This window comes from Triturus cristatus, chromosome 1_2, assembly GCF_964204655.1.
Source record: "Triturus cristatus chromosome 1_2, aTriCri1.1, whole genome shotgun sequence".
Classification (NCBI taxonomy): Eukaryota; Metazoa; Chordata; class Amphibia; order Caudata; family Salamandridae; genus Triturus; species Triturus cristatus.
Window position 1 is genome coordinate 605,842,055 of NC_140580.1, and position 27,720 is coordinate 605,869,774.

Sequence of the window (27,720 nt, forward strand, 5' to 3'; positions counted from 1 at the left end):
GCAGAGAGATCCAACATGATCATCACCGCCTTACCTCCTAGATCAAGCACGGACCTGATCTCTTCTGTGGACTTGATGAGGGCTGACTCGGTGCTGTGCCCAGCTCTGAGGCCATATTGTGAGGGATCCAGCGCCTGTGAGTCTAGCAGGAACCTACTAAGTTGTGTGTTCATGAGTTTCTCTGCTACTTTCGCCGAGAGAGGGAGTCTAGAGATCGGTCAGAAGTTATTTTGGTCTTTAAAGTCCAGAGTAGCTTTTTTAAGCAGAGGCAGTATTGATGCGCTTTTCCAAATTTTGGGAAAGTAACCTTCAGAAAACATAGAATTTATGACGGAGGATAGAGCCAAAGCAACTGGTTACCGATGCTTGTTTTATTGTGGAAATTGGACAGGAGTCATGAGGCAAACCTGATTTCGTAGTCCTAATAAGATTTAAGGTTTCTATAGGTGTTGCGGGAGCAAACCTATCAAAACGTGCATTAGTGCCCTTTCCTGATTGACCGTCATCGGATTGGAGGGTACTGGATTTGGCTGTTGCATTGGTGAAGATTGAGAGAATTGACTCCACTTTAAGTTGGAAGAATTGAGCAATTTTGTCGCATAATTCCTGACTCTCAGTGATAGTAGGAGTAGCCGGGTATGCCAGAGATGTGACCGTTTTAAATAGTTCTTTGCTTGAATTTTTTGCCAGGTTAATTCGATTGGTGAAGAACTCTAATTTGGCTTTTAGAGGCAGATGTTTATAGTGAGCTAGGCTGAGTTTATATTCGTTCTTATCACTATCATCATATTCCTTCCTCCAGTTTCTCTCTAGGTGTTTGCAGACCAGTTTTTGGTCTCTTAGTTCCTGAGAGTACCAGGGGAAGGATGGACGTGCCCTATTAGGGTGGATGAGTTGTTTTGGAGCAAGCTTGTTGCCGGCTGCCTCTAGCCATGTGGTGTATTATTGGGCTGCTTCATCCAAATCTGTGGAGAAAGATGGCGAGGTTGCAGTTAACAGCTCCTGTAATCCCTCAGCATTTATCTTATTCCAGGCTCTGCTAATCATTTGTATTTTTTTTTCTGGTTTACATGTGTGACGGTTGGGAGCAGTGAGCTCAAATAGCACTGCCTTGTGATCTGACCAAACTACTGGGAGAGTGTCCGTGAAGAGCAGTTGTATTTCGTTAGAGAAGATGCCGTTGAGTGTGTGCCTGGCCTTATGTGTGGCGCCGATCACCAGTTGCTCTAAACCAACGTTGCTCATCATGTCACGCAAATTAGAGGTATCATGATCAGAGAGTGTTTCCAAGTGAAAATTAAAATCTGCGAGTATCGTGTATGAGTTAGTACTAAGTGCATTTGCCAGTATGCTGTCTGCTTGCCTAAGGAATTGGCTTCTAGGACCTGGTGGTCTATAAATAAGAGTACCTCTGAAGGTAAAGTGGTGTGATAGGTAAAAACAAAAGTCTAATACTTCATATTCTGAGTTAGCAAGAGGGTTAAAAGAGGCCCTTATGGAGTTGTGGTAAATAACCACAAGGCCTCCCCCTTTCCTATTAGGCCTATTAAGTGTGTAGCACAGGTAATCAGGTGGGGTGGCTTTGACCAAGTCAGGGCCCAAGGCATCATCTGTCCAAGATACTGTGACAAACGCAATGCTTATGTCCTCATCAACAATTAATGATTCGCACTCGGAGCTGTGCTTAACTAAAGATCGGGCATTAATAAGGACACATTTCCAAGCTTGATTTGGCAATATGTTTTTTTCATATCTGCCGATTTTGTTTGAGGATTTAATTGGAAGTAGAATTAGTTCAGCCAAATTGGAACTACAGCCCGGACTTGTCAGCTGGGAGTGTGGGAACCAATACGCAGGTTGTAGACATAAAAAACTGGGGTGTATGTTGGTATCGAAGCAATAAAGTGTTTCACTAGAGTAAGCAGTTATACTGGGTTTCCCCAGATTAAATTGGACAGGGGGACTGGCGCTAGGCACGGACAGGCACAGACGGGCTTGCCTTCGGTGCACCGACGACGCGCCCGCTGCGCGCGCGCGCCAGCCTCATTATTTGTAGAGACAGGGCTGAAAAAGACTAGCCCACTGACCAGCCTCCTCCCAAGATGGCGTCCCGCGTGGAGTAGCGGTTCCCAGGAGAGAGTAAGTGTGCAAAGATCGCAACTGTGGTTTAATTAAAGCGCATATATCGCCGTTTATAGTTTAAAAATGTTTCAACAGTAAAAGCAGTTAAAAACAGAAACAAACATAGGCAATTACGCTATAAGTGTATTTGAATCGCTAATATCGCCCTTGACAGTTTAAGGTATCAACAAGTGAAAAGAGTTGGCACCGTTAAAAACCGAGGCAATCACAGCGAAATACCATAACAAGTGTCTATTCCCGGCTCACGCTTCAGGAAGACTTCGGAAAGCGCGCTCGCGCCAGCCTCATTATTTGTAGAGTCAGGGGTGAAAAAGACTAGCCCACTGACCTGCCTCCATCCAAGATGGCATCCCGCATGGAGTAGCGGTCCCCGGGAGAGAGTAAGTGTGCAAAGATCGCAACTGTGGTTCAATTAAAGCGCATATATCGTTGTTTAAGTTTAAAAATGTTTCAACAGTAAAAGCAGTTAAAAACAGAAAAAAAATAGGCAATTACTCTATAAGTGTATTAAATCGCTAATATCGCCCTTTACAGTTTAAAGTATCAACAAGTTAAAAGAGTTAGCACCGTTAAAAACAGAGGCAATCACAGCGAAATACCGTAACAAGTGTCTATTCCCGGCTCACGCCTCAGGAAGACTTCGGCCTCCGACTTAGCTTTCCATCCTCAGGCTTTGACCAAGAGAAACAAAGGTAGAATAAGGGAAAAGAAGGAAGGAAAGAACATGAAAATCAGCAACAAAGGGAGAAAACACAGATGAATGGGAGCTTTTCCTTGAGTATACACATAAGGTTTTTAGGAACACTAGATTCAAATACACACAGTTTATCTACTCCCTACCTATCTTAAGCCACACAAAGTGATAAAGAATGACATAGGTGCACTCCACTAATTGCAGACTTCATGCATATGGTCTGGAATGGCCATGTTATCACCAGAATCTGGTTAAAAGTTTAAGTAAAGCTGGAACAGATGCTAAGTGGGTCTCACTTGAATAAGACAGGAACGTGCTTACTGGGTCTGTATTTTCTCCCAAAGAAGTTGAGGATTGGCTTCAAATTCTTACACCTGGCAATGGTACTGGCAAAGGTGGCCATCACAAAGCAGTGGTGTTCCCCAGATGGTCCACCACATAGTAGTTGCAACACGTTGATACATGGGTGGTGGTAAAAGGCTCTGCATTGTGTAGTGAGGAAAGGACGGGGTATTGTAGGCGATCCATAGAAGATTTATGGATGGAGCTGTTGAACACTCCACAGAGGCTGATAATCTGGAACATCTGGGAAGTAAAATGCCCTGGACTCCTATTAGGAGATCATAAAGAAAATTGTGTTAGGACAACACAATGCACAGAACAGCATAAATATCAGTGCCACTATGCACAATTGGAAGTTAAACTTTGCTTGTGTTTACATTTTTTATGAAAGAGGGGGCTGGGAACCAGAGGTTTTTGTTATATCGTTTTTTATTTTGTATATGATCGCCAAAACCCTTTATAGATACATTCATTGATATCGTCATAGACATGTTGTAGAACTACAATTTATAGATAGGACCAATCAGAATGTAACTTTCTTCAGGTATCAATTGTACTGTATATGCTCCATTAATATATATACATTGTATTCTAAGACATAATTTAAAACTAATAAAAATATTTTTTTTAAAAGAGAAAGCACTCATGAAAAGATCAAGATAAAGGGGCAGGGAGTGGATGGTGATGGATAAAACAAGCATGAGGAAAAATCAAGACTAGATATCTGTTACTATTCAGCAAACCTGATGTTTGTAAATATCAGACTTTGGGCTTCTTAGAAAAACCCTGGGTTTCGACACTTATTCTTTTACAAATTAAGCACTGGCAAAAAGGCTGTTACAGAGCCTCTGTAAAATAATGAATTGCACACTTTTAATCTTCACCAATAAGCACTCTCCTTTCAAATCCCTCCTACAAAGTGCTCTGGCCTCCAATATTTCTCATCCCAAAGCAACCTTGGATCTGATTCAAATCTTTCCCCTCCCTACCCCTCAGTATGCAGAAGACAACGCATAGATGCCATTTCCTAGTCTATGCTGCACATTGCTTCTCCTCTACATTTAGACCTATTCAAACTTGTATTAAAAAGCATGGCACTTTAAATCAAATATTGTATGTGAGAGCGTTGCATCTCTTATATTGGATTCTGCGTGAACATTTACTTTTCACTTAGCCTAAGGTCCAGAAATGACAGTACACCATTCTTGGTTCCATGGAATATGACAAGCAGTACTTAATTTGTGCCGGTGGTTGCAAATGCTAAGCACCAACACTTATTTCTGCGTTTTCTTACTTATTTTCCATCATCAGACTTTGAATAAGAGCAAGAGGGAGGAAGTTATAAAAGGGAGAAAGAAGAAGAAAGAGAGATAGTAAAATAATGATGGGGATGAGAGGGATTAGACAGTTTTGGCATCAGCCTACCCAGGCAATTGGGCACGAGAGGTGCAATAGCATTTTGCCCCTGGTGTGCTCACCAATAACTATAAAAAAGTGTTTTTTTAATTCCTTAACCTAAGGCTACTTTCATACCTTGCCTTATAAAAGTTCCTGCCTTGTTCAAAAGATTGTAAGAAGGCAGTTATCGGCCCACTTTATCAAAGGCTTTCATGTACAGTTGAACTTTTCCTTTCCATCAACATTTTTCCTCTAGTACAGCTTGAAAAATATTGGAAATGAAGCTCAAAGGCACAGGTGCATAACACTGTGAGCAACCATTTACTGTGGGTACAACCTGTGCACTATTACTTAATCTATTTTGTTTTGTCTCAACCATCATGAAAAATATCACCAACACTGAATATATTTTGATATGTTCCCTTACCCCACCGCAGAGCCTTTTTCTCCTTCAAAGAATTTGAATAGTTTTGTTTTTGTAAGTATTTTCTGTTTAAGTGTATTTGATTATTTGATCCATTGGGTTGTTTTTGTTTTCGCAGACAAGGAGATTGTAATGGGGATGATCCAAACTGCAACCGCTAATGCGCAACTTGAGAATCAGGGCTTCAGCAGGGTAATGGAGGAAAGACTTCAGTCACAGATGTCCCAGGGTGCCACAGCGCCGGGTTCGAGAGACAAGCACCAAGGGAAGAACAGTCTGAGCAGGTCGTTTCATCTTTCATATACATTTTCTGTAATTGATCAATTGTCTTTAGTGGGTGAGCCAATTGTCTATCTATACACAACAGACTTCAGGATACTTAATATTTAAGCACTATTGCAACAATCCCATGAATTTCCAAACATTTAGAGGAGCTGGATTTTAAAAATGCTCAGAAGAGGCAGCATTTTAAGTGATTCAGCAGGGTTTAACTCCGCAATACCGGGCCCTAAAATCTCCTTTCCACCTCTAATTTACTCCTCGATTGGACCATTAACAGGAAAGGGAGTTAGAATCACTTGTCTGCTCAAGTAATTTACAGTGCAACCACTTGTCCACAAAGAAGAACCACGATTCTGTAGCAACTGTTATGGGTTTTATTGCAAGTTAGAGATCTCAATGTCCAACTGTATAGATGCAGTATTGCAACAGGAAAGCCTACCTTCTAAAGAAATTTTAAGCGAACAAGAATAAAATGAACGAGCAGCTCTGTAGCCGATATACAAAATAACAACATTAATATCTGATGTTCTGAATACCATCTAGCTTGGTCTCTCTTAGGCATTAGCAATTCAAATCTCTCAGAAGCAAACTAAAGCACATAACCTTTCAGAACACAAACCTACAAAAGACAATAGGGATTAGGCAAAAGACTACAAGAAGTATTAGCAGTAACATTGCAAAAGCTCGATTCGGAGCTTTCAGAGTATCAGGAAAGTGTTGGTCTAAACCGCACAAAAAGGGGCCCTTAACATGGCATGGGAAATGTCTCTAAAAGTCCATTAGCCTATCGAGGTTCTGTAGAGATTCTACAGAATGAATTCAGCAAAGGATGTTCAGCATACGACCTGCAAGAAAGTCTGAAATCATCTGCCCATCATCTCTCGACTGTGATCAATCACATCATTCTCTCCTCTGTCGAGGGCAGCCAAAATTATGATTCACAAAGTACGTTGTTATCTCCCATTTTGGTACGTTATCGATAGTAGTTCATTGTATTTGTTTCAAAAGTTCATATAGTTTCCATATAGTATATTCTGCAACAGGGGAAAAAGGTCCGACACTAAACATGGAAACTCCATCTCGGTCCCACACTCATGAGTAAAGACAACAGTCCATTGTTAGTCCACAGAGTTCTCATGTGGTTGTCAAATTCCATTCCTAAGTGTGTATCTAATATTTGTTACAAGAAGTGTATCAATTTAATTAACAGTTGGTGAGAACTCTTGCAAAATAAGCAAGTCAGCAAAATGCAGTAAAGAATTGTATTCTCATGGAAACAGATTTTAGGCCTATAATATAAAACAGCAAACTTTAAGTATTACATCTATAGTGCACCTTTGTATATATGTGTGCAACTTTAAAACCCCTATGCAAACATAATATTGCTTGTTAATACTTCAATCTAATAATTCACTTAATGCGCAATGAAACTGCATACCAGTAAGTGTGCTGTAGAAGTACATTCATGAGAATATATGTCTAACATTAATGCATACATTAATAAACTTTTATCGTTTAACCTAATTAAGTATAAGGCACATACAAGGATGATTTAAAGCTAAGCACAACATTTCTATCAGTTACACAGACATAATTGCACCTGTTTATACATCAGGTGTAAAGCTTCAATAATAAAACACAATTGACAACTGTCAATGAATTAATACTTTTTCAAACTATTCTCTTTAAAGACTTAGAATGTTGTTTTTTTGTGACATGTAAAGAGTGGACTACTTTACGCTGCACCATAAGCAAGCACTGTCAAAACCATAGGTCTCACTTTTGGGCCATTGCTGTACCCAGAGCCTTCCGGAAATGTTCTAAAGTGTTGAACTTTTTTCAGATACTGTGCAGCATTGTAAAAAAACAAAAACATGCACAGTGATACGACCACTGCTGGCTGGAAATACAAAACATTAATCAGCCGGTCTGAATTGAAACCGACGATAGGGGTCGGAAAGCAAAAAGCCTCCGACCTCCATCGCAATCGGCCCCTTAACAGGAAGCAAGAAAATTACAGTAACAATAAAGCCAGGAAAATGGTAAACAATAAATGGTATGTGAGTTCTTGGTAAGCTCAAAATAGGGCCTTTGCAACTAGACAATTTTCACTGTTAAGTAATGGAGTTTGATATACCGTCAAGAAAAAAAGCCATTAAGAACATTTTTGTAATTTGAAGCATAATGATGGAAAGGAAGAAGAGCACAAAAACCAAATCTTATATCAAATTTTAGTGAAATCCATATGTAAAGTACCCATCCGGTGTAGAGAAAAATAATTTCTCTCTACCCAGTCCTGCATCACTAACAAGCACCAACAATAGGCATTCATAAATGTTTCTTTTTTGATAATGTCATCTTGGGTTTTGAGATGTAGTGTGACATTATTCCCCATATGGCCCCTTTAAGGCAAGGCGATATTTTCAACATGTTTACCATTACCAGCCTTCGACTTCTTTATCTTTAACATGTTAGCACAAAAAAGGAGCTAATTAACTTTAAAAATAAAAATGCACAAATTTCTCTAGTACAAAAGTGACACCAGATTGTTACTAAATCCAGGAAAATGTAATGGGCCCACCCCAAGCACTAGGTTAGGGCTGAGTGGTATTATTATTTTTATTAATGCATGTCCATCTTAACTGTGAATTAAATATATCTCCATCATGATTCAAATGTATTGATTGTTTATTAATTACAGCCTTTGAACTTCTGGCAAATTCACTATTATTCTCAGACAAACAATACTAAGACTATAGTGAACTCCGCTGTTGAGCATAAACTCATACCTGTAGATGTATTGCTGATTCCCTGTAGTCTAAAGTGTGATTTAAACCACTTCTCCTCACCTCATACTTGAATCTACAGGTTCAAAGTAATAGGAGTTGAGCTGTGATCTCTTGCTGGCTCTTTGGGAAAACACATCCACCCTTAACATGTATGCTTCTTGAATGCTCCTTTTTGCTACTTTGATCAGTTCCATGTGGTTCTCATACAGGTGGCCAATAAGGTCTTCCTTAGTGTAGGACAAACACAAGTTGACCATTTTGCTTAGTGTCACTCCTCCATAGCCAAAAGGGGACTTTGCAAGCAAGCAATGGGACTGCATAGGAATAAGTGTTCAAAATGTAACCAGCCCCAAAGCAGACTAATGTTTCGCGTTCCGAAAGCCAGTTTCTAAGTGGAACTCCTAGAGCACACCATGGTAACTAAAATACATGTGAAATGATTTATTTTCAACAGGTACCATGCATGTGAATATATGACCCAGATAGGACATCACCTTATGCCTTCGATGCTTCAGTTAAAGCAGTATCATTAAAGTTCCTGATCATGCACATATTTCCTAACCAATAGAAGGAAGTTTAATGTTTGAGTGCAGGGTGAAATTGTCAATTTAGTTTTTATTAAATTAATAAGATGTTATTAAAAGCAACAGGTAAGCACCCACGGTAGCTTCTAATGGAGGTGAATAATCATAACTTCATGGTCTCATCCTGTGATCAAGTAGGGGCAGGCAATGCAGGTTTTGTCCCTTAACCTTTCAGCCGACCTAGATCCAGGGAATGGACTTCAGTCACCTTTACTGTGCCACATACCTTGAAGGCAGTTAGCCAATGCATTTTGGCGGCATGTCAGTGCCCTGATAACTGATGTTGCCATCTTCGATCAGGATTCTGGGCACAGTCCCTATATCAGCACAGCCATTTGTAAATGCGACTACACATTACCCCCAGGTCCCTACGTCCTCGACACCTTCATTACAAGTGAGATTTACTATCTCACCGACAGAAAAAAAAAGAACAAAGGAATGCTGGACCTACCCTCCCCCTCCCACTGGGAGTACATAAGGCGTACTGGTCCCAGCATTCCTCCTGTTCTTTTTTTCTGCCTTGCTGACAGTGGTTTGGACGTGGCAGGAGCAGGGGTGCTCCTGCCTTTTGCTGATTACTTATGCGGAGGCTGCTCGTCGGTCCTTCGTCAGAGGCCTCTCCCTCCCTGCCAGGCTTGGGGGGAGTGGCGCGGGCTTCTCCTTCATTGTTTCTGCCATGCGGCGGTGGTGATACTGTGTTGGCTTTCCTCTGGCCCGATGGCCGCCCCTCCTGGCCTGCCGGGCTTGCTAGGGGGCGCGGCCAGTTTGCTGCTCCCGGATTGGCTGCAGCTTCCTTCCCCTTCCGGTTTTCGGCCTGCCTGACTTCCGGTTTTGATGGCGGGACGGAAGTCAGGTGCCTCGATGTTCCCGGCTGTGGGCTGCTCGTTATAAACGGGCCGGTGGGGTGAGTCCCGCATAGCGGTTTTGTGCTGTGGAGTTTCTTTGTTTTTGGCTGTGATTATTGTATTCTGCTGCCATGGGGAAACGTTCGAGGAAGAGGCATCATAGGGAGAGGTCTTCCTCTTCTTCTTCTTCGTCTGCTGCTTCCAGGTCTCCTTCCCCTGCCAGGTCTCGACGCCGTGATGGTGGTGGAGATGTGCATATTAAGCGCTTAATACGTAAGACTTTGACTGAGATGGGTGATGTTGGGACCCGTCGCAGGTGCCCTGCTCCGGTTTCTTCAGACTCTTCTGGCGATGAGTCTGCTTGGTTGGGGGACGGTGATTTGAAGGACGCTTTGCCGAGTATTCTCAAGCATGTTAAGGAGAACAGGGGGTTCCCTGATGAGGACGCTCCGAGTACCTCTAGGGGGCCTTTGTTGCGTCAGTTTCAGAGTGCTGCCACGGTTGATTTTCCTGTCCATCCCTTCATTAAAGATGTTCTGAAGCGTGAGTGGGCTGATCCTGATCGCATTTTGATTACGCGTTTCATGGATCGGCTTTATCCTCTGCATGATATGGCTTCGGACCTTTCAGATTCTATCCCTATTGACTCCTTTGTGGCTAGTTTGGTGGGGCGCACTTCCCTGGCTGAGGACGCCGTGCTGAAGGATCCTGTAGATAAGAAGGCGGATGTTGCGCTCAGGAAGGTTTATTCTGGTTCCCACCTGGCCTTGCGGGCTAGCATCTATGGGACATATGTTTCTCAGTCTCTGCTGTCTGACCTAAAGTCGCTCTATCAATCGATGGACAATGCCACAGACTGTTCCGGTTTACTTGAGCAGATCGAGCGTCAGGTGGAGCTCCTGTCCAATGTCTCCTTTGACGTGTTGCGTGCTGCTGCACTGTCCGGCGGGGCTTGTGTGGCGGCTCGTCGCAGTCTTGTGGGAAACATCGTTTACAACGCGGGGATTACATCGCGATGCCATTACATCGCGGTTTTTACAACGCAAGTCGTTACAACGACTTGCGCTAGATGGCGCTCTAGGACAAGGAATAGTATAATTTACTATCCAACACCTTCCCTACTGTACGTAGACTGGAGTTGGAATAGTAAATTATACTACTCCTAAGTCCTGTTCCTTGTCCTAGAGCGCCATCTAGCGCAAGTCGTTGTAACGACTTGCGTTGTCAAAACCGCAATGTAGTGTACCGCAATGTAAATGTATGCGTTGTAACGTCATACATCCCAGTCTTGTCCTTATTGACTGGAAGACTGACTCTGCGCAGAAGGTGTGCGCTTTGCGTTTGCCTTTCCAGGGAACTATGCTATTTGGGGGGGAATTGGAGGCCAAGTTGCATAAACTGTTTAAGGAGAAGAAGCATTCTTCGTTTAAGGTCTCCACTTCTGCTCCTGTCCCTTCTAAATCCAAGTCTTTCTTTCGTCCTGCCTCTCGTAGACAGTTTGTGAGAGGCCAGGGAAGGTTTGCTTCTGGCCGGGGTGGGGATCGTAAGGCTAAGTCCCCTCCGCTTGCCAAGCCGCGTTCCTGGCGGTGGTTCCCGGGTTGTTAGTTGGAGGGCGGCTGCGCTTTTTCCTGGCGGCCTGGGTTCAGTCTTGTTCCGACGCCTGGGTGTTGGAGATCATTCGCCTGGGTTATACTCTGGAGTTTTCGGTTCCTCCTCCAGATTCCGGGGTTCGGCGGACTCCCTGGCCTTCAAGCCGTTTGAAGCGGGCTCATCTCTCTCAGGGGATTGTGGATCTTCTTCGGAAGGGTGCCGTTCAGGAGGTTCCTACTTTGGAGATGGAGGAGGGCTTTTATTCCCTGATCTTTCTGGTTCCCAAAAATACGGGGGGTTTCCGCTTGGGTTTGGACCTAAGGGTGATGAACAAGTAGGTGACCAGGGTTCCTTTGGTGCTTCCGGGTCACTTCATGTGTACCCCGGATCTTCAGGATGCTTATTACCATGTTCTGGTCCATCCGCAGTCCCGCAGGTTTCTGCGGTTTTGTGTTCTGGGGCGTCATTATCAATTCATGTCATGTTGCCCTTCGGTCTTTGGTCGGCGCTGAGAGTCTTTACGAAGGTGGTGGCTCCTTTGGTCGCGTGGCTTCATCTCCGAGGGGTGATGGTGTACCCCTACTTGGACGACTGGTTGGTCCATGCTGCCTCTCGGGTCCTGTTGCTGGAGGCCCGGGAGGTGGTGTGCTCGGCGTTGTGGGCCCATGGTTTCCTGATCAACTTCCCCAAGTGTGAGCTGACGCAGTCTCAGGACATGGTTTTCATTGGGGCCCGCTTCCGTTCGGATCTGAACTGAGTGTTCCTCCCCGAACCTCGGGTTGTGACATTGGTGTCCCTTGCTCGGCGTTTCATGGTGGGGGGTGCCTTTCCGGTGCGCCTTTTGTTGCGTCTTATGGGTCTGATGGCGGCGACTGTTTTTACGGTGGCCTGGGCGCGTTTTCATCTGCGTCCCCTTTGGGTGTACCTCCTGTCTCTCTGGAACCCCATGTCCCGCGATTTGGGAGTTCTTATTCCGGTGTCTCCTGTGGTCCTCCAGGTTCTTCTGTGGTGGCCGGTGAGGGGCCATCTGTCGCTGGGTCTGCCTCTGCAGTCTTCCCCTTCTCTAGTCTTGATGACAGATGCCAGCTCCTTGGGGTGGGGTGCAACCTTGGGGTCTCGATCCCTTCAGGGTCGTAGGTCCCTCCTGGAGAGCCTCCGGTCGTCCAACTGGCGAGAGCTGACGGTTGAGTCCCGGGCTGTGATGGGTTTTCGGGGTCTGTTGCTTGGTCGGAACGTGTTGGTTCGGTCCGACAATATGGTGACGGTGGCTTATCTCAATCATCAAGGGGTGGTTCGTATGGCCTTTTTGAATGCGGTGATTGTTCCCCTGTTTTGTTGGGTGGAGGGCCATCTACTGTCTCTGACAGCGATTCAACTGTGTGGCGGATGTCCTGAGTTGTTGCTTTCCGGATTCTCTGGAATTGTCTCTCACCCCGGTTGCATTTCGGCTTGTGTGCGGGAGGTTTGGGCTTTCCTTTCTGGACCTCTTTGCCTCTCGGCACAATGCACAGCTTCCTCGCTTCTGCTCCCGGTTTCTGCAGGAGGGTTGCTGGGGGGTGGACGCCCTGTCGATTCCTTGGCCATGCCGTCTCCTCTATGTCTTTCCTCCTCTGGCTCTGGTTCCCAGATTTCTGGCCCGTTTGTGTCAGGAGAATCGGGAGGTGGTGGTGGTCCTGCCGTTTTGGCCTCGGAGGTCCTGGTTTCCGACGGTTTGTCTTTTGGTGGTGAGGGGTCCCTGGTTTCTTCCCCTGTCCCCGTCTCCGCTAAGGTCTTCCCCGTCCCTGTCTCTTCTCCGGTTGAGGCTGTCGGTGTGGAGGTTGAGAGGCAGGGTTGGAGGCGGCGCGGTTTCCTGGAACATTTAGCGGTGGCCCTTTAGCGTTCCCGGCGGCCTTCTACCCTCAAAGCTTATGATCGGCATTAGGGTAATTCCGGTCGTTGGTGTTCGGCGTTGTGCCTGTCCCCTTTGTACTGTTCCTTGCAGGTTGTGCTTCAGTTTTTGTGGGAAGGTTTCGAGAAGGGTTTGGCTGTGTCCACTCTACGTGCTCAGTGGGCCGCGGTTAGGGCGTTTCGTTCCCCGTGGGGGAATCTTTCGGATGTTGAGGACTTGGTTTCTTGTCTGCTACGCAGTTTTTCTATTTCTCATCCTGTGCCTCGCCCTACCTTTCCCCTGCGGGATTTGCCCTTAGTTCTTTGGATTTTGATCGGTCCGCCTTTTGAGCCTTTGGCTGAGGTGGATTTGAAGTTTCTTACTCTCAAAGTAGTTTCTCTGGTGGCCGTCACCTCTGCTCGTCGTCTTGGGGAGTTGGGGGCCTTGATGGCGCGTGAACCTTTCTTGTCCTTCACGGAGGGTGGGGTGGTGCTTCGCCTTGATTCTTCTTTTGTGCCGAAGGTTTCTTCACAATTTCACAGGTGCCAGGAGTTGGTCTTGCCTGCCTTGGGCTCTGTTTTAGATTCTCCTGGTGGTCCCTGGTGGTCCTTGTTGGATGTGTGCCGGGCTTTGCGCATTTATCTTGATCGCACGGCGGTGTTTCGCAAGTCGGACTCCCTTTTTGTCTCCTTTGGGGCTGCTTCACGGGGGGGTGAGGCTTCTTCTGTGTCGATTGGGCGTTGGCTGAAGCAAGTCATTTCCTTGGCCTACTCTCTGTCTGGGTCACCTCCTCCTTTGGGGGTTCAGGGTCGTTCTACAAGGGGGGTGGCTGCCTCTTGGGCGGAGGTTCGGGGTGTTCCTCTCTCTGAGATTTGTAGAGCTGCCACCTGGGCCTCTTCTAATACTTTCATCAGACATTATCGGCTCCTCAATCTGTTGGGGGATGATGGGAGTTTTGCGTTGGGGGTGTTGAGCTCTGTTCGCTCCTGATGTTTTTTTCTTTTTTGTCTCCAATAAATCTCTGGGTTTGTTTTGCTGTCCTGGCGGTTTGTTGTGTTTTCTGGGATGAATGCCGGTGTCTGCTTTGGTATTTCTCACTTGTAATGAAGGTGTCGAGGACGTAGGGACCTGGGGGTAATGTCCTATTACTTACCGGTAATCTTCATTACTCCGGGTCCCGTAGTCCTCGACACCTTCATGACTTCCCTCCCTCCCTCCCTGTCTGCCGGCCTTCATTGTGGCTTGGTATTTCAGGAGGAATGCTGGGACCAGTACGCCTTATGTACTCCCATTGGGAGGGGGAGGGTAGGTCCAGCATTCCTTCGTTCTTTTTTTTTTCTGTCGGTGAGATAGTAAATCTCACTTGTAATGAAGGTGTTGAGGACTACGGGACCCGGAGTAATGAAGATTACCGGTAAGTAATAGGACATTAACTTCACTCTCTCGTCTCCTTCCCTGATGATTATGTTGAAACGTGTGTACTTTATTATGGTTTGCTGAGGAAGAGGATAGTTCAAATGGAGAAGTCACGTTTTGAGAAGTCACATTTCTCTGAATTCAGATTGTGGAAGTGCAAGTTATGCTTGTACATCCACAATTGTTTACTGGATTCGGCGCTTTGAATTATTTTTTCATTATATGTTCTGTTCTTTTATTTATCTTATTTTTAACTGTTTTGTTAGCATTTCCTTTCCTCAGGCCATCCTCCATTTTGTGATCTCTCTTTAAGGCCCAAAACAGGAAATGACATCAGACGAAATAAGGTGTAGGCCGCAGTCCAAGCCCAATCTAATTTGGTGTTCTTATTGATCATCTTACCACCAGCTCTGAGGTCTTAGTCTAGTTCTCTGAGAAGGGAGAAGTGGTTTGGGTCCCCACAGTCATGCACAGCCCCATCGTCAAAGCTATGAGCTCTCCTTGGTCCATGCCATCTCAAATCCCAAGCCACAGCTCGCTCACCTATTTAGTCTAACAAGCTGCTTCTGCTCCTAGTGTAATGCAAAAGAGTACCCTGTCACTTCTCATGGTGCAGAAGTCTCAATCCTGGACCATGCATCCTTCCAAACAGGCTCTTGTACGGCATTCTTGGCTGGCTACCCAATGTTTCTTTTTTTCCTGGGTGCTGCTTTCCTGGCATATGGTTCACTGGATCACTTGGGGTGGGATCCTTCAAACAGAGGTCTCATCGCCCTACTGTGACTCTCATCCAGGGCCGGACTGGGAACCAAAACCGGCCCTGGCAAAGTGCTTGCCCCCCCTACCTCCCCCCCCCCAGGGTTGGGGGTGCCGCCGAGCTCTTTACCAGGGACGGGTTTCGTCCGATTTTGCAAAAACGGCCCTGTAACAAAAACGGCCCCCAGGGTCCCAAAACTGGCCCCCACCCATGCGGCGCACCGGGGGATTGCCCGGTACCTGCTACGGCCAGTCCGGCCCTGCTCTCATCTAGATGCCTAATGCTCAATCAGGGGCTGAAGCCTCTGTTCCAAGAGGACTGGCTTTACATCTTTCGTGAATAGTGGGCTCCCGCTCCGTGAGAATCCGTGTTCAGGAGAGGAAGCTTTTTCCTCTTCCTTCTCCAGTAATTCTTTTGAAAGACACTAAACAAGACGAGTCATATTTCTCTCTGGTCTCCTTTGTGGGATACAGATACGTTTATCGCCCGGTCATGGGAAAAGCCTGAACACTCAATTTCGCATGGCAGCAAAAATTCCACATTCGAAAAAATATATATATTTCTCCATCATTGTTAGACACTTGGATTCCATGAAAAAAAGAGTCCAGGCCAAAGTGGTCCTAGTCCTATCTTTCCAGATTCCGTATCTTGTGCTATTAGCAAGAAATATTATCTGCTCTCCTTACATTCAAAACAATAACATAATCGCTAGACAATGACTAAGAATTCTAACGAGCATTAGTTTGAATATTTTCTTAAATATATAAGCAAAAAAAATAATTTACCTATGTTTTGTGTTGTAGCAAATCGATCCAAAAGCAGAAGCAGAGGCCACTAGCTGAGGATGAAAAACCAGGTAAAAACGAACTTGTAATATATCACACTCTCATTGATTAAACTAGGAAAAGTGGCAGGGAAATCAAATAAAACTCAGGGATGGAAGCAGGAGTAGTTATTACCCCTATTTTAGTTCATGTTGCCAGTGCATCCTGGTGTTCCAAACACCTTCATTAATTCAAAAAGTACCTCGATGCATTGGGTTGTCATTTCAAATTCCAGGAAAAGATGCCTAGTGCTTTACTATTGTGTCCTGAAGTGTAACACCTTACCAGAAGAAACATCTTCTGTTGATGAAAATCTGCCAGGCATGCGTGTTTTGCTGAATCAATGTGTGATGTCTGAACATCTTCAGTTCTATTGTGCAGCTTTTGATTGTGGATACATTTTCTGAAAGACTCATGCGAGGCTCCAAGGAGCAGGGCATAGCTGCACCAATTTTGATGTTCTTAGAGTAAAATAGGAAGAATATCTTTATACATCAATAGCATTACTGAAAAGTCAGATTATATTTATATAGGTCAGAGCAACCAGTGTGGTAGTGTCAGTCCCTTGTCTTACAAGCTTTTTATGACTGGGTTTGGAATAAAATACTGCTCTAGATCTCACTACCCTCATGTGGCTCATACTAATAGGGGAACATATGCATTCAGTCACTGGTAAAACATTTTTAGTATCTCTACTATTATTTCAAGTGTTTTATCAAGCTTTGAGACCCAGCACAATGTAACTAAGATATTTTCGGTTTAGAAATTAACAATATGGTTAGTTCTATTAATAGCTGATTTATTGAGCCAAAACTCTTGAAATAGCCAGAGATCTGGCCTCCCTAATCAGATCACCTATGTAATGGCACAAGTGTGACTTGGCTTATTAATATGGAAGTGACACATACAGATTATTGCATTGTTAACTGTTGTGTGGAGTTTTCTTATGGTCTTCTGAGGTTCACACGTAGACATAAAGTGGAAAATATAATGCTATACTTTCTCTTTAGCTCCTGTCCCAAATATTAGTAAGAATAGTTTGTGGCACTGGCACCTGTCACCCCGCTCTGGATTTACCAGCACGCAAATTTTTAGGTTTGCCTGCACAGCACTGTGCTTACAAAACCTCTTAATTTGAAAACAAATCTTAAAAGGAGCTTAGATCCCACCCATTGCTTACTTTTACTTACCAGTGGATGCCCCCCACGCCACTCTCCATTCCAGTCTTCCTAGTGGCCAGCAACTCCTCCTGGACTCGGTTCTCTCCTGGGCTTCTGAGTCTTCATCCATCCCATGGATCCTGGACCAAGTACTGGTTCCTGTGGCCAGTGTCCTTTCAATAGTTCCAGGCACTTCCTTTTTTTTCTTAAGAGAGTGCATGAATCTGCAGTCCTTCTCCTTTACTCCCGCCATCCCCGTGGCTTCATCCAACCCCCCACCCTGCAGGGTCTTTTGGGCCCTCCTTCTAAATGTTGCTTCAAACCCCCTCATTGCCTCTATTCTGTTCAACATGTAAAAAAAAACATTGACAAAGCCAATAGATTTCGCATAGGCTAAACCTTTTGGCTTTATCAATGTTTGTTAGAAAAGTGCAGTGTTGCCAACATTATGTATGTTGAGGGTGCAGAAATTAAAAAAATTCAAATATGTTGCTTGCAAAATTTGAATAAGAAATATGTACCACACACATTAGCACGTAAGCTTTTCTTGTAAGATTCCACTATTAAAAATTTTGGTTGGAACTTTATAAAGCACATAGAAACACATATTTACATCCACAAAACATATGGACATTCTCTGTATTTAGCAGATGGAGCCGGCCCCATAGAACATCAATATACTGGAGCTAACTTCCAGTGTGGATGCATGCAACCCATGAATTAGAAATTCAGAACAACGGTCATACCAAGTGTATTTTAGGGTGCACATCTTTGATCCGAATTCAGAAAATTACCTGTTCTCACCTTCGTACGTGACGTGAATGACTGTAATCCACTAGGAAACTTGGTAGAGCCCTACACTTGAAGGTATACATCCATGATAGCAAATATCAAGAAAAAAATTCAACAGTTTTTGCATGTTGGTGGGTTAAAAAGCTGAAGTTGGCTCTTGCTTTTATACATTCAGTACATGCATCATGTACATTTAAAGTGCTTTAACTGCACATGCTATCAAGAAAATTAATAATAAATTTATCAATAGAATAGGTGGAGGTTGACATAATGCAGGGATGGCACATTATATTTAAAATGTACACATTTTTACAGACCTTTCTATGTGGTACATCACATTTGGAGTATTAGAGGACATGGGACATCAGAGAGTCGGCGGGAGGCACATTAGGACTATTCAGCCTTGTGTTTTCTCAAGGCTTCAGGGGTGATGGTCAAGAGTGGGCTTGAATGCAGGAAGGGATGTATCTAGTTTTTCAGGAAAGGGCCTTCCATTGGAGGGATGCAAGCTAATCAAAGAACCCAAAGTTATGTGTGGCGAGTAGTGGATTAGGCACTGAAAGCTGAGTTACCTTGGCAGAGTGCGATTCCGGTTTGGGGAATATTGGGAGAAGCTTTGAGAGTGAAAGTGAGCGAGGCGAAGTGCTATGGTAAGACCAGTGAGTTTAAAGAATGTTTTGTGGTATGTGGTTTTAGAGGGAGGCTTGTGCATTGAGGGAGTTTCAAGAGTTCAACGTGAAACAGCAGAAACGGAAGCCATCTTTTGATTGATGCTCTAAACATTTTGATTTGAGGTGGTGAATGAAGACAAAGAACAGATGCCCTGTGGTTTCAGGGCAAACAGGTGGTATAAGAAGCCAAGGGTAGACATGATGTCAATAAGGGTGACAGTTCAGATGTGCAAGATGAAAGTGTTCAGGATAGAGCCTTGGGAAATACCACCATAAGGGGTGACTGGTGGGATGACCAGCACAAGGAGAAGAAGTGGCCAAAGTCTTCGGCGGGGCCGTACCCAGGAACCAAAAGCAACCCTGGCAGCAATGCTCAAACCAGCCCCACTCCCTTCCACGCTTCGCACTCTCACCCTCTACCCATTCCTCCATTATCGCTCTCACATCTTGTCCCTCTCTGATCTCTTGCTGTCTCGCTATCCCTCTCTCTTCCCCCAGTCTCATTTTTCTTTCTTTCGAATCACACTGCGACTGCTCACTTAACCTCGGGGCAGCTGGGGAAAATGACAAAGGCAGCAGCATCGGCCTTGGACTTCCAAAATCAGCCTCCAATGGTTCTAATATTCCACGGTCAGGAAGTAATGCCCTTGTGTGAGGGTGTTGTTGGTGAAAGCCTTAGAGTTGGTAATTTAACAGGTAGATGGCAAGTCAACTGAATACCAAGCACTCCATTTTTTAAAGGCAGGGCAATTGTTGGGGCAAAGGATGTGATTAGCCATCATGTCGTGAGAACTATATTCACATTTTCCAGGAGTGACATTACCATTGTGAATGTTTTAGCATTATTTTCTCCACTATGAGAAAGTGCTTGGAGGCAAACTCTCATTAATCCTTGCTGGCAACAAAATAGATATCCTGTCATTGACTAATATCAACAATGCTGCACCTACATTTTAGCCAAAGAAGACCCCAAGTGAGTCACAAACAATGCTATTGTGCTCGGCTATTGTTCTTTTTCTGATCTCGCTGAAACAAAAACTCTAATTAATGGGTGGGAAGGACCACCTTGTAGTGGGGAACAACCTTTACAACGCAACTTTTACAACGCACTACACTTACAACGCATTTTTTACAACACAACATCCACTACAACGCATTCCATTACATCGCATGACACTACAACGCATTTTTAAAAACTACCTTTACAACGCATTCCATTACATCGCATACTACCTTTACAACTCATACCATTACAACGCATAATATTACACTACACTATCCAACACTTACCCTACTGTTGCACCCCCTGGAGTTAGAATAGTAATTTTTACCCCTATACTATCCAACACTTACCCTACTGTTGCACCCCCTGGAGTTAGAATAGTAATTTTTACCCCTATACTATCCAACACTTACCCTACTGTTGCACCCCCTGGAGTTAGAATAGTAATTTTTACCCCTATACTATCCAACACTTACCCTACTGTTGCACCCCCTGGATTTAGAATAGTAATTTTTACCCCTATACTATCCAACACTTACCCTACTGTTGCACCCCCTGGAGTTAGAATAGTAATTTTTACCCCTATACTATCCAACACTTTCCCTACTGTTGCACCCCCTGGAGTTAGAATAGTAATTTTTACCCCTATACTATCCAACACTTACCCTACTGTTGCACCCCCTTGAGTTAGAATAGTAATTTTTACCCCTATACTATCCAACACTTACCCTACTGTTGCACCCCCTGGAGTTAGAATAGTAATTTTTACCCCTATACTACCCAACACTTACCCTACTGTTGCACCCCCTGGAGTTAGAATAGTAATTTTTACCCCTATACTATCCAACACTTACCCTACTGTTGCACCCCCTGGAGTTAGAATAGTAATTTTTACCCCTATACTATCCAACACTTACCCTACTGTTGCACCCCCTGGAGTTAGAATAGTAATTTTTACCCCTATACTATCCAACACTTTCCCTACTGTTGCACCCCCTGGAGTTAGAATAGTAATTTTTACCCCTATACTATCCAACACTTTCCCTACTGTTGCACCCCCTGGAGTTAGAATAGTAATTTTTACCCCTATACTATCCAACAATTACCCTACTGTTGCACCCCCTGGAGTTAGAATAGTAATTTTTAACCCTATACTATCTAATACTTACCTTAAATGCAATTTAATATTATGCGTTGTAATGGTATGCGTTGTAAAGGTATTATGCGATGTAATGGAATGCGTTGTAAAGGTAGTTTTTAAAAATGCGTTGTAGTGTCATGCGATGTAATGGAATGCGTTGTAGTGGATGTTGCGTTGTAAAAAATGCGTTGTAAGTGCATGCGTTGTAAAAGTGTGCGTTGTAACGACATACATCCCCTTGTAGTAGCAGGATGGCAGCTCATCCAGACCTCTGCATCCTACCAAGGAAGCTGGTGGAGTGACAAGATCTCTGACATATAGTGGCATATCTACCAGGCCTTTTTGCCGTTCGCAAACGGGTTTTATTCTCAGAATCGGCCCGTTTGCGAACGGGAAAAGGCCTTTTGGGATGTATCATCCCAAAAGGGCATCGCAAATTAGAGAATCGCAAAATTTGCGATTCTCTATTTTGTGATTGCATTTAAGGAATCGCAAATTGCGATTCCTTAAATGCAATGTATGAAGCCTAGAAAAAGTGCAATTTGGCCGTAAGGAATCGCAAATTACCACCAACTTCAAGTTGGTGGTAAATTGCAATTTCTTTAAACAAATGCAATTTTTTGCATTTTTCAGGTATGTATGTGCGGCACATGTACACACATACATATTTCAGGGGTGCAACAGGGTGTCCTTTTGACACCCTGGCACCCTTGAAATTGCATCCTCATTTTGGGATTCTCAAATTGCGAATCGCAAAATGAGAATATCTTCCTATTCATTCCTATGGGCCTCCTAGCCCATAGAAATGAATGGGAAGGTATTCCTTAATTGCGATTAGCAATTTGCTAATCGCAATTAAGGAATGCCAAGGAATCGCAAAACATTTGCAAATTTTTTGTTACATCCCGTTTTGCGATTCTCAAATAGCGATTCCCTAAAAATCGCTATTTGAGAATCGCAAAAACGGAATTTGATACGTATGCCCCTGTGTCCTTTAAATCACCAGGTCATATACCATTGATCTAGCTTCAGCTGCCACATTTCCACCTTACATGGTGGAGTTACCATGAAAATACTATTTGTACCTTTCCATTAGCACTAGGGTCTTCCTCTGAATTAAAAATTATGAGGTATATTCATTTTTTTCTCTGTAAATAGCAACTATTAGTCATAGCACAATAAATTCAAACATGCTGATTGATAATTTAAATGTATCAATGGGGAATTTTCGAAGACGTTTAACAATCTTCAACTAAAAGATTCAGAATACAGCAGTGAGAAAGTGACCCAGATAAAGCAGGTTATGCACATTTCCATGAATATAACTGGGGCATCACCAACCATAAAACTGAAGTAAACAACCTCTCGACCTTTACCTGTGCAAGGAAACGTCCACATGTTTTGGAAAGATACTAGACGCATGCATATTTCAATTAGCCTTTTATCCCTTCATATGATCCTTGTGTTAAAATGTATGCATTTCTGTCTTTGCTAATTCCAAAATATTATTTTCGGGTTTAATAAAGGACTGAGCATATTATTATAGGCTTATAGCCCGCCGTAGCGGGCTATACCGGCAATTAAAGGCCCGCTGCATCGTTAAAGGCCCGAGCCGAAGGCGAGGGACTTTAACAATACAGCGGGACTTTAAAAGCCGGTATAGCCCTGCTACGAAGGGCTATAAGGCTATTAGAACATTCTGCCACTAGAGGGCAGAATGTTCTAACAAATAAAACAAAGCCTTCAGGGAGCGTGAGGGTATTGAAATCCCCTCAGGCTCCCTGAAGCCTTAGTTCACAGCCAGAGCTGTGAACAAAGAAACATTGGAGTGTTGTAGCTCCGGGCTTATACCAGCCATTATAAGCCAGGAGCACTCCATTGTTTTCAATGGAGCTTCCAACATTCCAATGTTCTAATTATGTCTATGTTCTCACTTTAACCTCTTCAGTGCCCATGACGAGATAGTCTCGTCATGGAGCACGGTTGCGCTGTGCCCATGACGAGACTATCTCGTCATGAACCCCACCCACTAGTGCAACGCCCGGCACAGGAGGGGGAAAGGGCGTGGCACTGAAGGGGTTAATTTTAAGCTATCTCAGAACTAATGAGTTCTTGCTATAAGGAGCCATAGATAATTCAGTCCTGTAGGAAGGTAATAACAGTGACTTGTAGAAATAAATCCATGTTGGTGAAATGTCCAAAGATTTTCTTAGTAGGCCTCTGGAGGCCCAGTCTGGTGCTACAGCTGCCTGTGCGGCTCCTCTCCTTCTATTCCTTTCCCTGATGTAGCCGCTATGTGAGCCTTTTTGCAACAGACACTGATTCTTTCATGCTCCAATCGGTTTGTGCATCACTTTTTAAAAACAGAAATGTATAACCTGTATATGCGTCTTTTGTTTCATTTAAGAAGATTCTAGAGTAATGCAGAGACGGATCGATCCAGAGTTTTTCGTTGTCTGATTTTCATGTGCTTTCTGACTTGAAGAAGACTTCTGTCACCCTGTCGCCACTGACCCTTTTCGGTAGTTAAAAATGCCATGCTTCAAATAACAAGCATTTGCAATGCAATAGGTCTCGCATTTGAACGAGTTTAAGCTACATGTATTGTAAATGAGAATGCCTTTTTTGGTTTTGATAACTAACATAAATTAAAGGCATTGTCATTTACAATGCCAATAGCTCAAACTCATTTCAAAGAAGCGGCCACCAGTGTCCTGAGCTGCTTGGAAAGTGAAGGCATGCATGGTGCGCTGAATGCTGCAGGAAAGCATGTCGTGCCTGCAGTAGGAGAAACTCATTAAAGAAAATAGTCCTTACAGACTAAATAGGACCTACCGTGTAACAACAGAAGTAAAAGGACCAGTCCTCATGGGAGGTTACAAATGAAGACAAGGCGGTACTAAGGAGTGACTAACAAGCCTATTAACGAATCAGAAGCCTGCATTTACAAAGGTCAGTGACACAAGCCAATGACAAATATGTGCGGAGAGTGGGCCGGGCTTCAAGTCTATACTCGAATACAGCATGCCTCGCAGAGAAGCGCATGCTCTGCCCATGCTCAACCTAAAAAATGTGTACATGTCATTAACAGAAATGCTATTGCTGCAGCAGCATTTATTTTATGTAAAACTTTAAATTGTCAGGACAATGCATATTCAATGAATTCAGAAATGTAAGCACCTCAGTTAAGTCTCAGTGTTATAATATAAGTCCCAGTGGGATAACATGAGTCTCGGTGAAAAGCGTCGACAAATATACGCTCAATTTTGGACTGGACTCTCAAGAACTGCTTGTTGTTGAATAACAGGTAGTCTTTTCCCTTTTTAGGTCTCGCTGAGACAGCGCAAGCTTTCTCTTTTTAGGTCTCGCTGAGACAGCGCAAGCTGTCTCTTTGAGACATTTAGTAAGTGGGTTTTCAAAAGTGCTACCCACATGGTTTTGCTGGCCTAGAGCTTGGTGCACAGCTGCTCCTCTGCTCCTTGCATTCCCCCCTCCCTTCTCACCCAGCCCCTCTGCTCGCATCTCCCTCCTCCCTTCTCCTCCTCTTTTTTCGTCACTTGTATTCAGGCTCCTCGCATTCCCTCCTCCCTTCTCGCCCAGCCCTTCTTGCCACTTCTGCTCGCATCTCCCCCTCCCTTCTCCCCCTCCCTTTTCGTTAGTTTCATTTGCCTGTACTTCTCACTAGACACTTATTCCAAATCGCTGTGACTCATGCTGCTCTACTTGTTTTCTGGTAGTAGCCTGACATGGGCATTAACATACAATACAATTCTGAATTCAGCCAGCGCACACATATAATTTGAGACCAGACACCAGTGAGCCCTTGTAAATCAGAAAACTCGTCAACCACAGATCACTCCCACTCTGCAAAGTGGCCAGCCACCCACATAACTGTATTACTTAGAACATTGTCATTGAAAAAATGCTTCAGTGCATGATATCTAGTGAAATGCTATTTTCTTGAGTAACCAAAAGAGGGCACCCAGGAAAAAACTATAAACATTCATTTTGATGTGAAAAGGCCCCTGCAATTGAATATTTCTTAATAATTTATACCACGGAATGACTTTTTAAAGCAGTTTTTTTATAGTACATTTGTCACATATTTTAAACATTACATTATTTTTCCTCTTTAATTCTCGCAGTAAACAGACAACAGGGGCCACTGGGCGTGAAGGCAGACAGAGCCATCCTGCTTGATTAATGGCTTTGCATTCCCATGTGTTCGCACAGTAAACATGCCCGAGGCGCCAACCGAGCACAAGGCACACGGAGACATCCTCCTTAATTGTTGTTTCTCCTCTGAGCTGAGTCACTTTACACTCAACTCCAAACAAAACGAACCATAAAAAAATTTACTTTTTAAACAAAACTACCTTTAACAGTATTGTTAGCTGGGTCTAATTTTAAGGAGACTATGGTGGGCTCATCTTAGCGTTGTACAGTGTTTGCATTAGTTTATAGATTACAGCAGATTTAAGAGTTAATTTATTTTAAGGAAAATAATTCTTTGGTATTTACACACAAGGGGAATATACCTGACCAGAAAAAAAAATCCCTGCACTTCTATCTAACTTACATCTCAACATACAACACTCTGTAAATAACTGTCACTTCTCTATACCAGCAAATACATTTCTTTCTAAAACCCTAATCCACCTTTATGTTCCATATCTCATTCCTTTACATAAACGCTCCATTTTTAGAAATATATTTATACATGACTAGGCACCTACCACACTATTGCTCTAGCCTTAAAAAATCTCTGTACATCACACCTCTCTTTCAATAAACCTCAGTGCACCACTGCACTTACCTCTCATAAACTCAACTTACAACCTCACTGCGAACCTAACTCTAGATCTCTAACTCTCAATCAGCTCTCTGCCCCTATCTTCTCCTCAAATCTCCCTCTCCCTCTTACTCTGCATCTCTCTGCCTCTTTCCCTCTCTCTTTCACTCTCTCTTTCACTCTCCCTCACCCTCTCCCTCTTTCCCTCACGCTCTTTCCCTCACTCTTTTTCCCTCACTCTCTTTCCCTCTCTTTCCCTCTCTATTTCCCTCACGCTCTTTCCCTCGCTCTTCTTTTCTCTCCTCGCTATCCTCTCCCTCCTCTCTCCTCTATCCTCTCTCTCTCCTCTCTCTCCTCTCTCTTCTCTCTCTCCTCTCTCTCCTCTCTCTCTCTGCATCTCATCCCACATCATTTCTCTTACATTTACTTCACCTCCCTCTTAATTTCATCTTTCTTTCTATTACACTTTCTACCATTTATTACAAACATTTTTAACATCTGTCCATTACCTTTAACTATCTCTTGCATGCCTCTTTCTAAATAACCATTCTCTTTCAATTCTCTCTCTGCCTCTCAACTCACTGCCTCATCTCTATCTTTCCCACCTCACAGACACTATCTAGCCTCTCAATTTACCACAACAATTGGACTACCAGGTCTCGCTTATTATTAATGTCACCTTGCTCATTATTTTATTAGTTATCTCTACAATACTCTCTCTACCTCTTACACTCCATCTATCACAACCATTGTTTTCATCTCTCTTTCTATCTCATTCACTATTACCGTTCAATCTCTGCTTACGTCTCACTCGTCTTACCTCTATCTCTCTCTCCCAAATTCTACATTCTATACTTCTCCCTCGCCCATCCTCTGTATTACACTCATCTCTCTACCTCATCTTCACCTCTTTTCTCTCTACTTCTCATAACTTTCGAATTTTAATCCCACAGGCTCTACCTGCCTCTCTGCCTCGCTACTTAGGTTAAAAACACCTGTGATTCTGTGCTTCACCTTTCTATGTGTGCTATCTCATTATAACTCACCTCTCTTACTAACTTATTTCTATATAGTCCTTGCCCCTCGGCTTGGCACCTTTCTTACTAGCCTACATTTAAAAATGCATGCCAGCCCTCTAAAAACAAGCATTGGCATAGCCAATAGGTCTCACATTTGGGACCTTATACCCTTTTAGCCATGCAACAGTAACGCTATTGCACCAAGGATATTGTAATGCATAACTAAATACTTATAAGGGCCCAAAAGCGAGACCTATTGGCTATGCCAATGCTTGTTTGTTTTAGTGTTTCAGAGGCCCATTACAGGATCTGCAGCCTTGGTATTACTACCGCACCTTAAGATACCGACCTCTTATGTACCGTACTTATGGAGGATGGAAATAAACTCAGCAAGTGTGTTTTTCCCAGAAAATGGGAAATAATGTGAGAATTATTGATCTGGGCCAATTTCTGCATGCTGTCTTTGATTCGTGGGCCGTTTTGGACTCAGTCGTTTCATCTGCTTTGAGCTTGTTAAATGCTTATGAGGACACTCATGAGCCACGGTATTAGGCTTGCAACTGTTTTGTGTCGCTTTGACTTTCTTTTTGTTTTTCAGAACGGATTGGCACAGCAGAGGTCCTGCAGATCGATTCATCGAGCAGTGAGAAAGAGAAGCTGCCTGCTGCGGCTAGTAATTGATTCTGTTGGCAATTAAATAACTCTGAGCAGTTCCGGGAATCTTAACTTTATACTCTTGCATGATAAAAGCAACAGCGTACACAGCGCCCCACAATGTACCGTGCAGTAAAAAAAGTCAATTCAATGCTTGGGTTCTCTCTAAGTTAAATTGCATGCAACGTCATTAACTACCCATTATATTTAAAAATAAAATGGCCTGCTTTATCAGTTAAATGGTTAATAAAAAATATATTGTTTAACTTCATTTTGATTTCTTAACTTCAGTTTCTAGTTAACTTTTACAGTCTTCTGCTTTGTCGTGTACTCTTATCTCTGTGCCAGTGTTGAGTATTTTACTATCTCTACACTAATAACTTTTACAGCTGTTTATATTTTGTGTACATAACTGTTACCAGTATATAGTTAAGCACTTACGACCTTTAAATCATGGTCATTTCCCTTCTCAAACCCGTGCCATGCTCTTCTTCTTGAACCCAGCACTTAGCAGAAGGGATGTAATCTGGAAAA

At 43.5% G+C, this 27,720-nt stretch overlaps 1 protein-coding gene across 1 annotated transcript in view; it reads left to right on the forward strand.

Annotated features, from left to right (window-relative positions):
* TBATA (thymus, brain and testes associated) overlaps positions 1 to 27,456 on the forward strand; it is a 181,532-nt gene extending 154,076 nt beyond the window's left edge. Inside the window, exons 8-10 of the mRNA XM_085615041.1 lie at positions 5,119 to 5,284; positions 15,934 to 15,986; positions 27,131 to 27,456. Of these exons, the coding sequence (XP_085471167.1) occupies positions 5,119 to 5,284; positions 15,934 to 15,986; positions 27,131 to 27,213 (302 nt within the window). The 3' untranslated portion in view covers positions 27,214 to 27,456. The remainder of the gene's footprint in view (positions 1 to 5,118; positions 5,285 to 15,933; positions 15,987 to 27,130) is intronic.
* Positions 27,457 to 27,720: the final 264 nt, after the last annotated feature.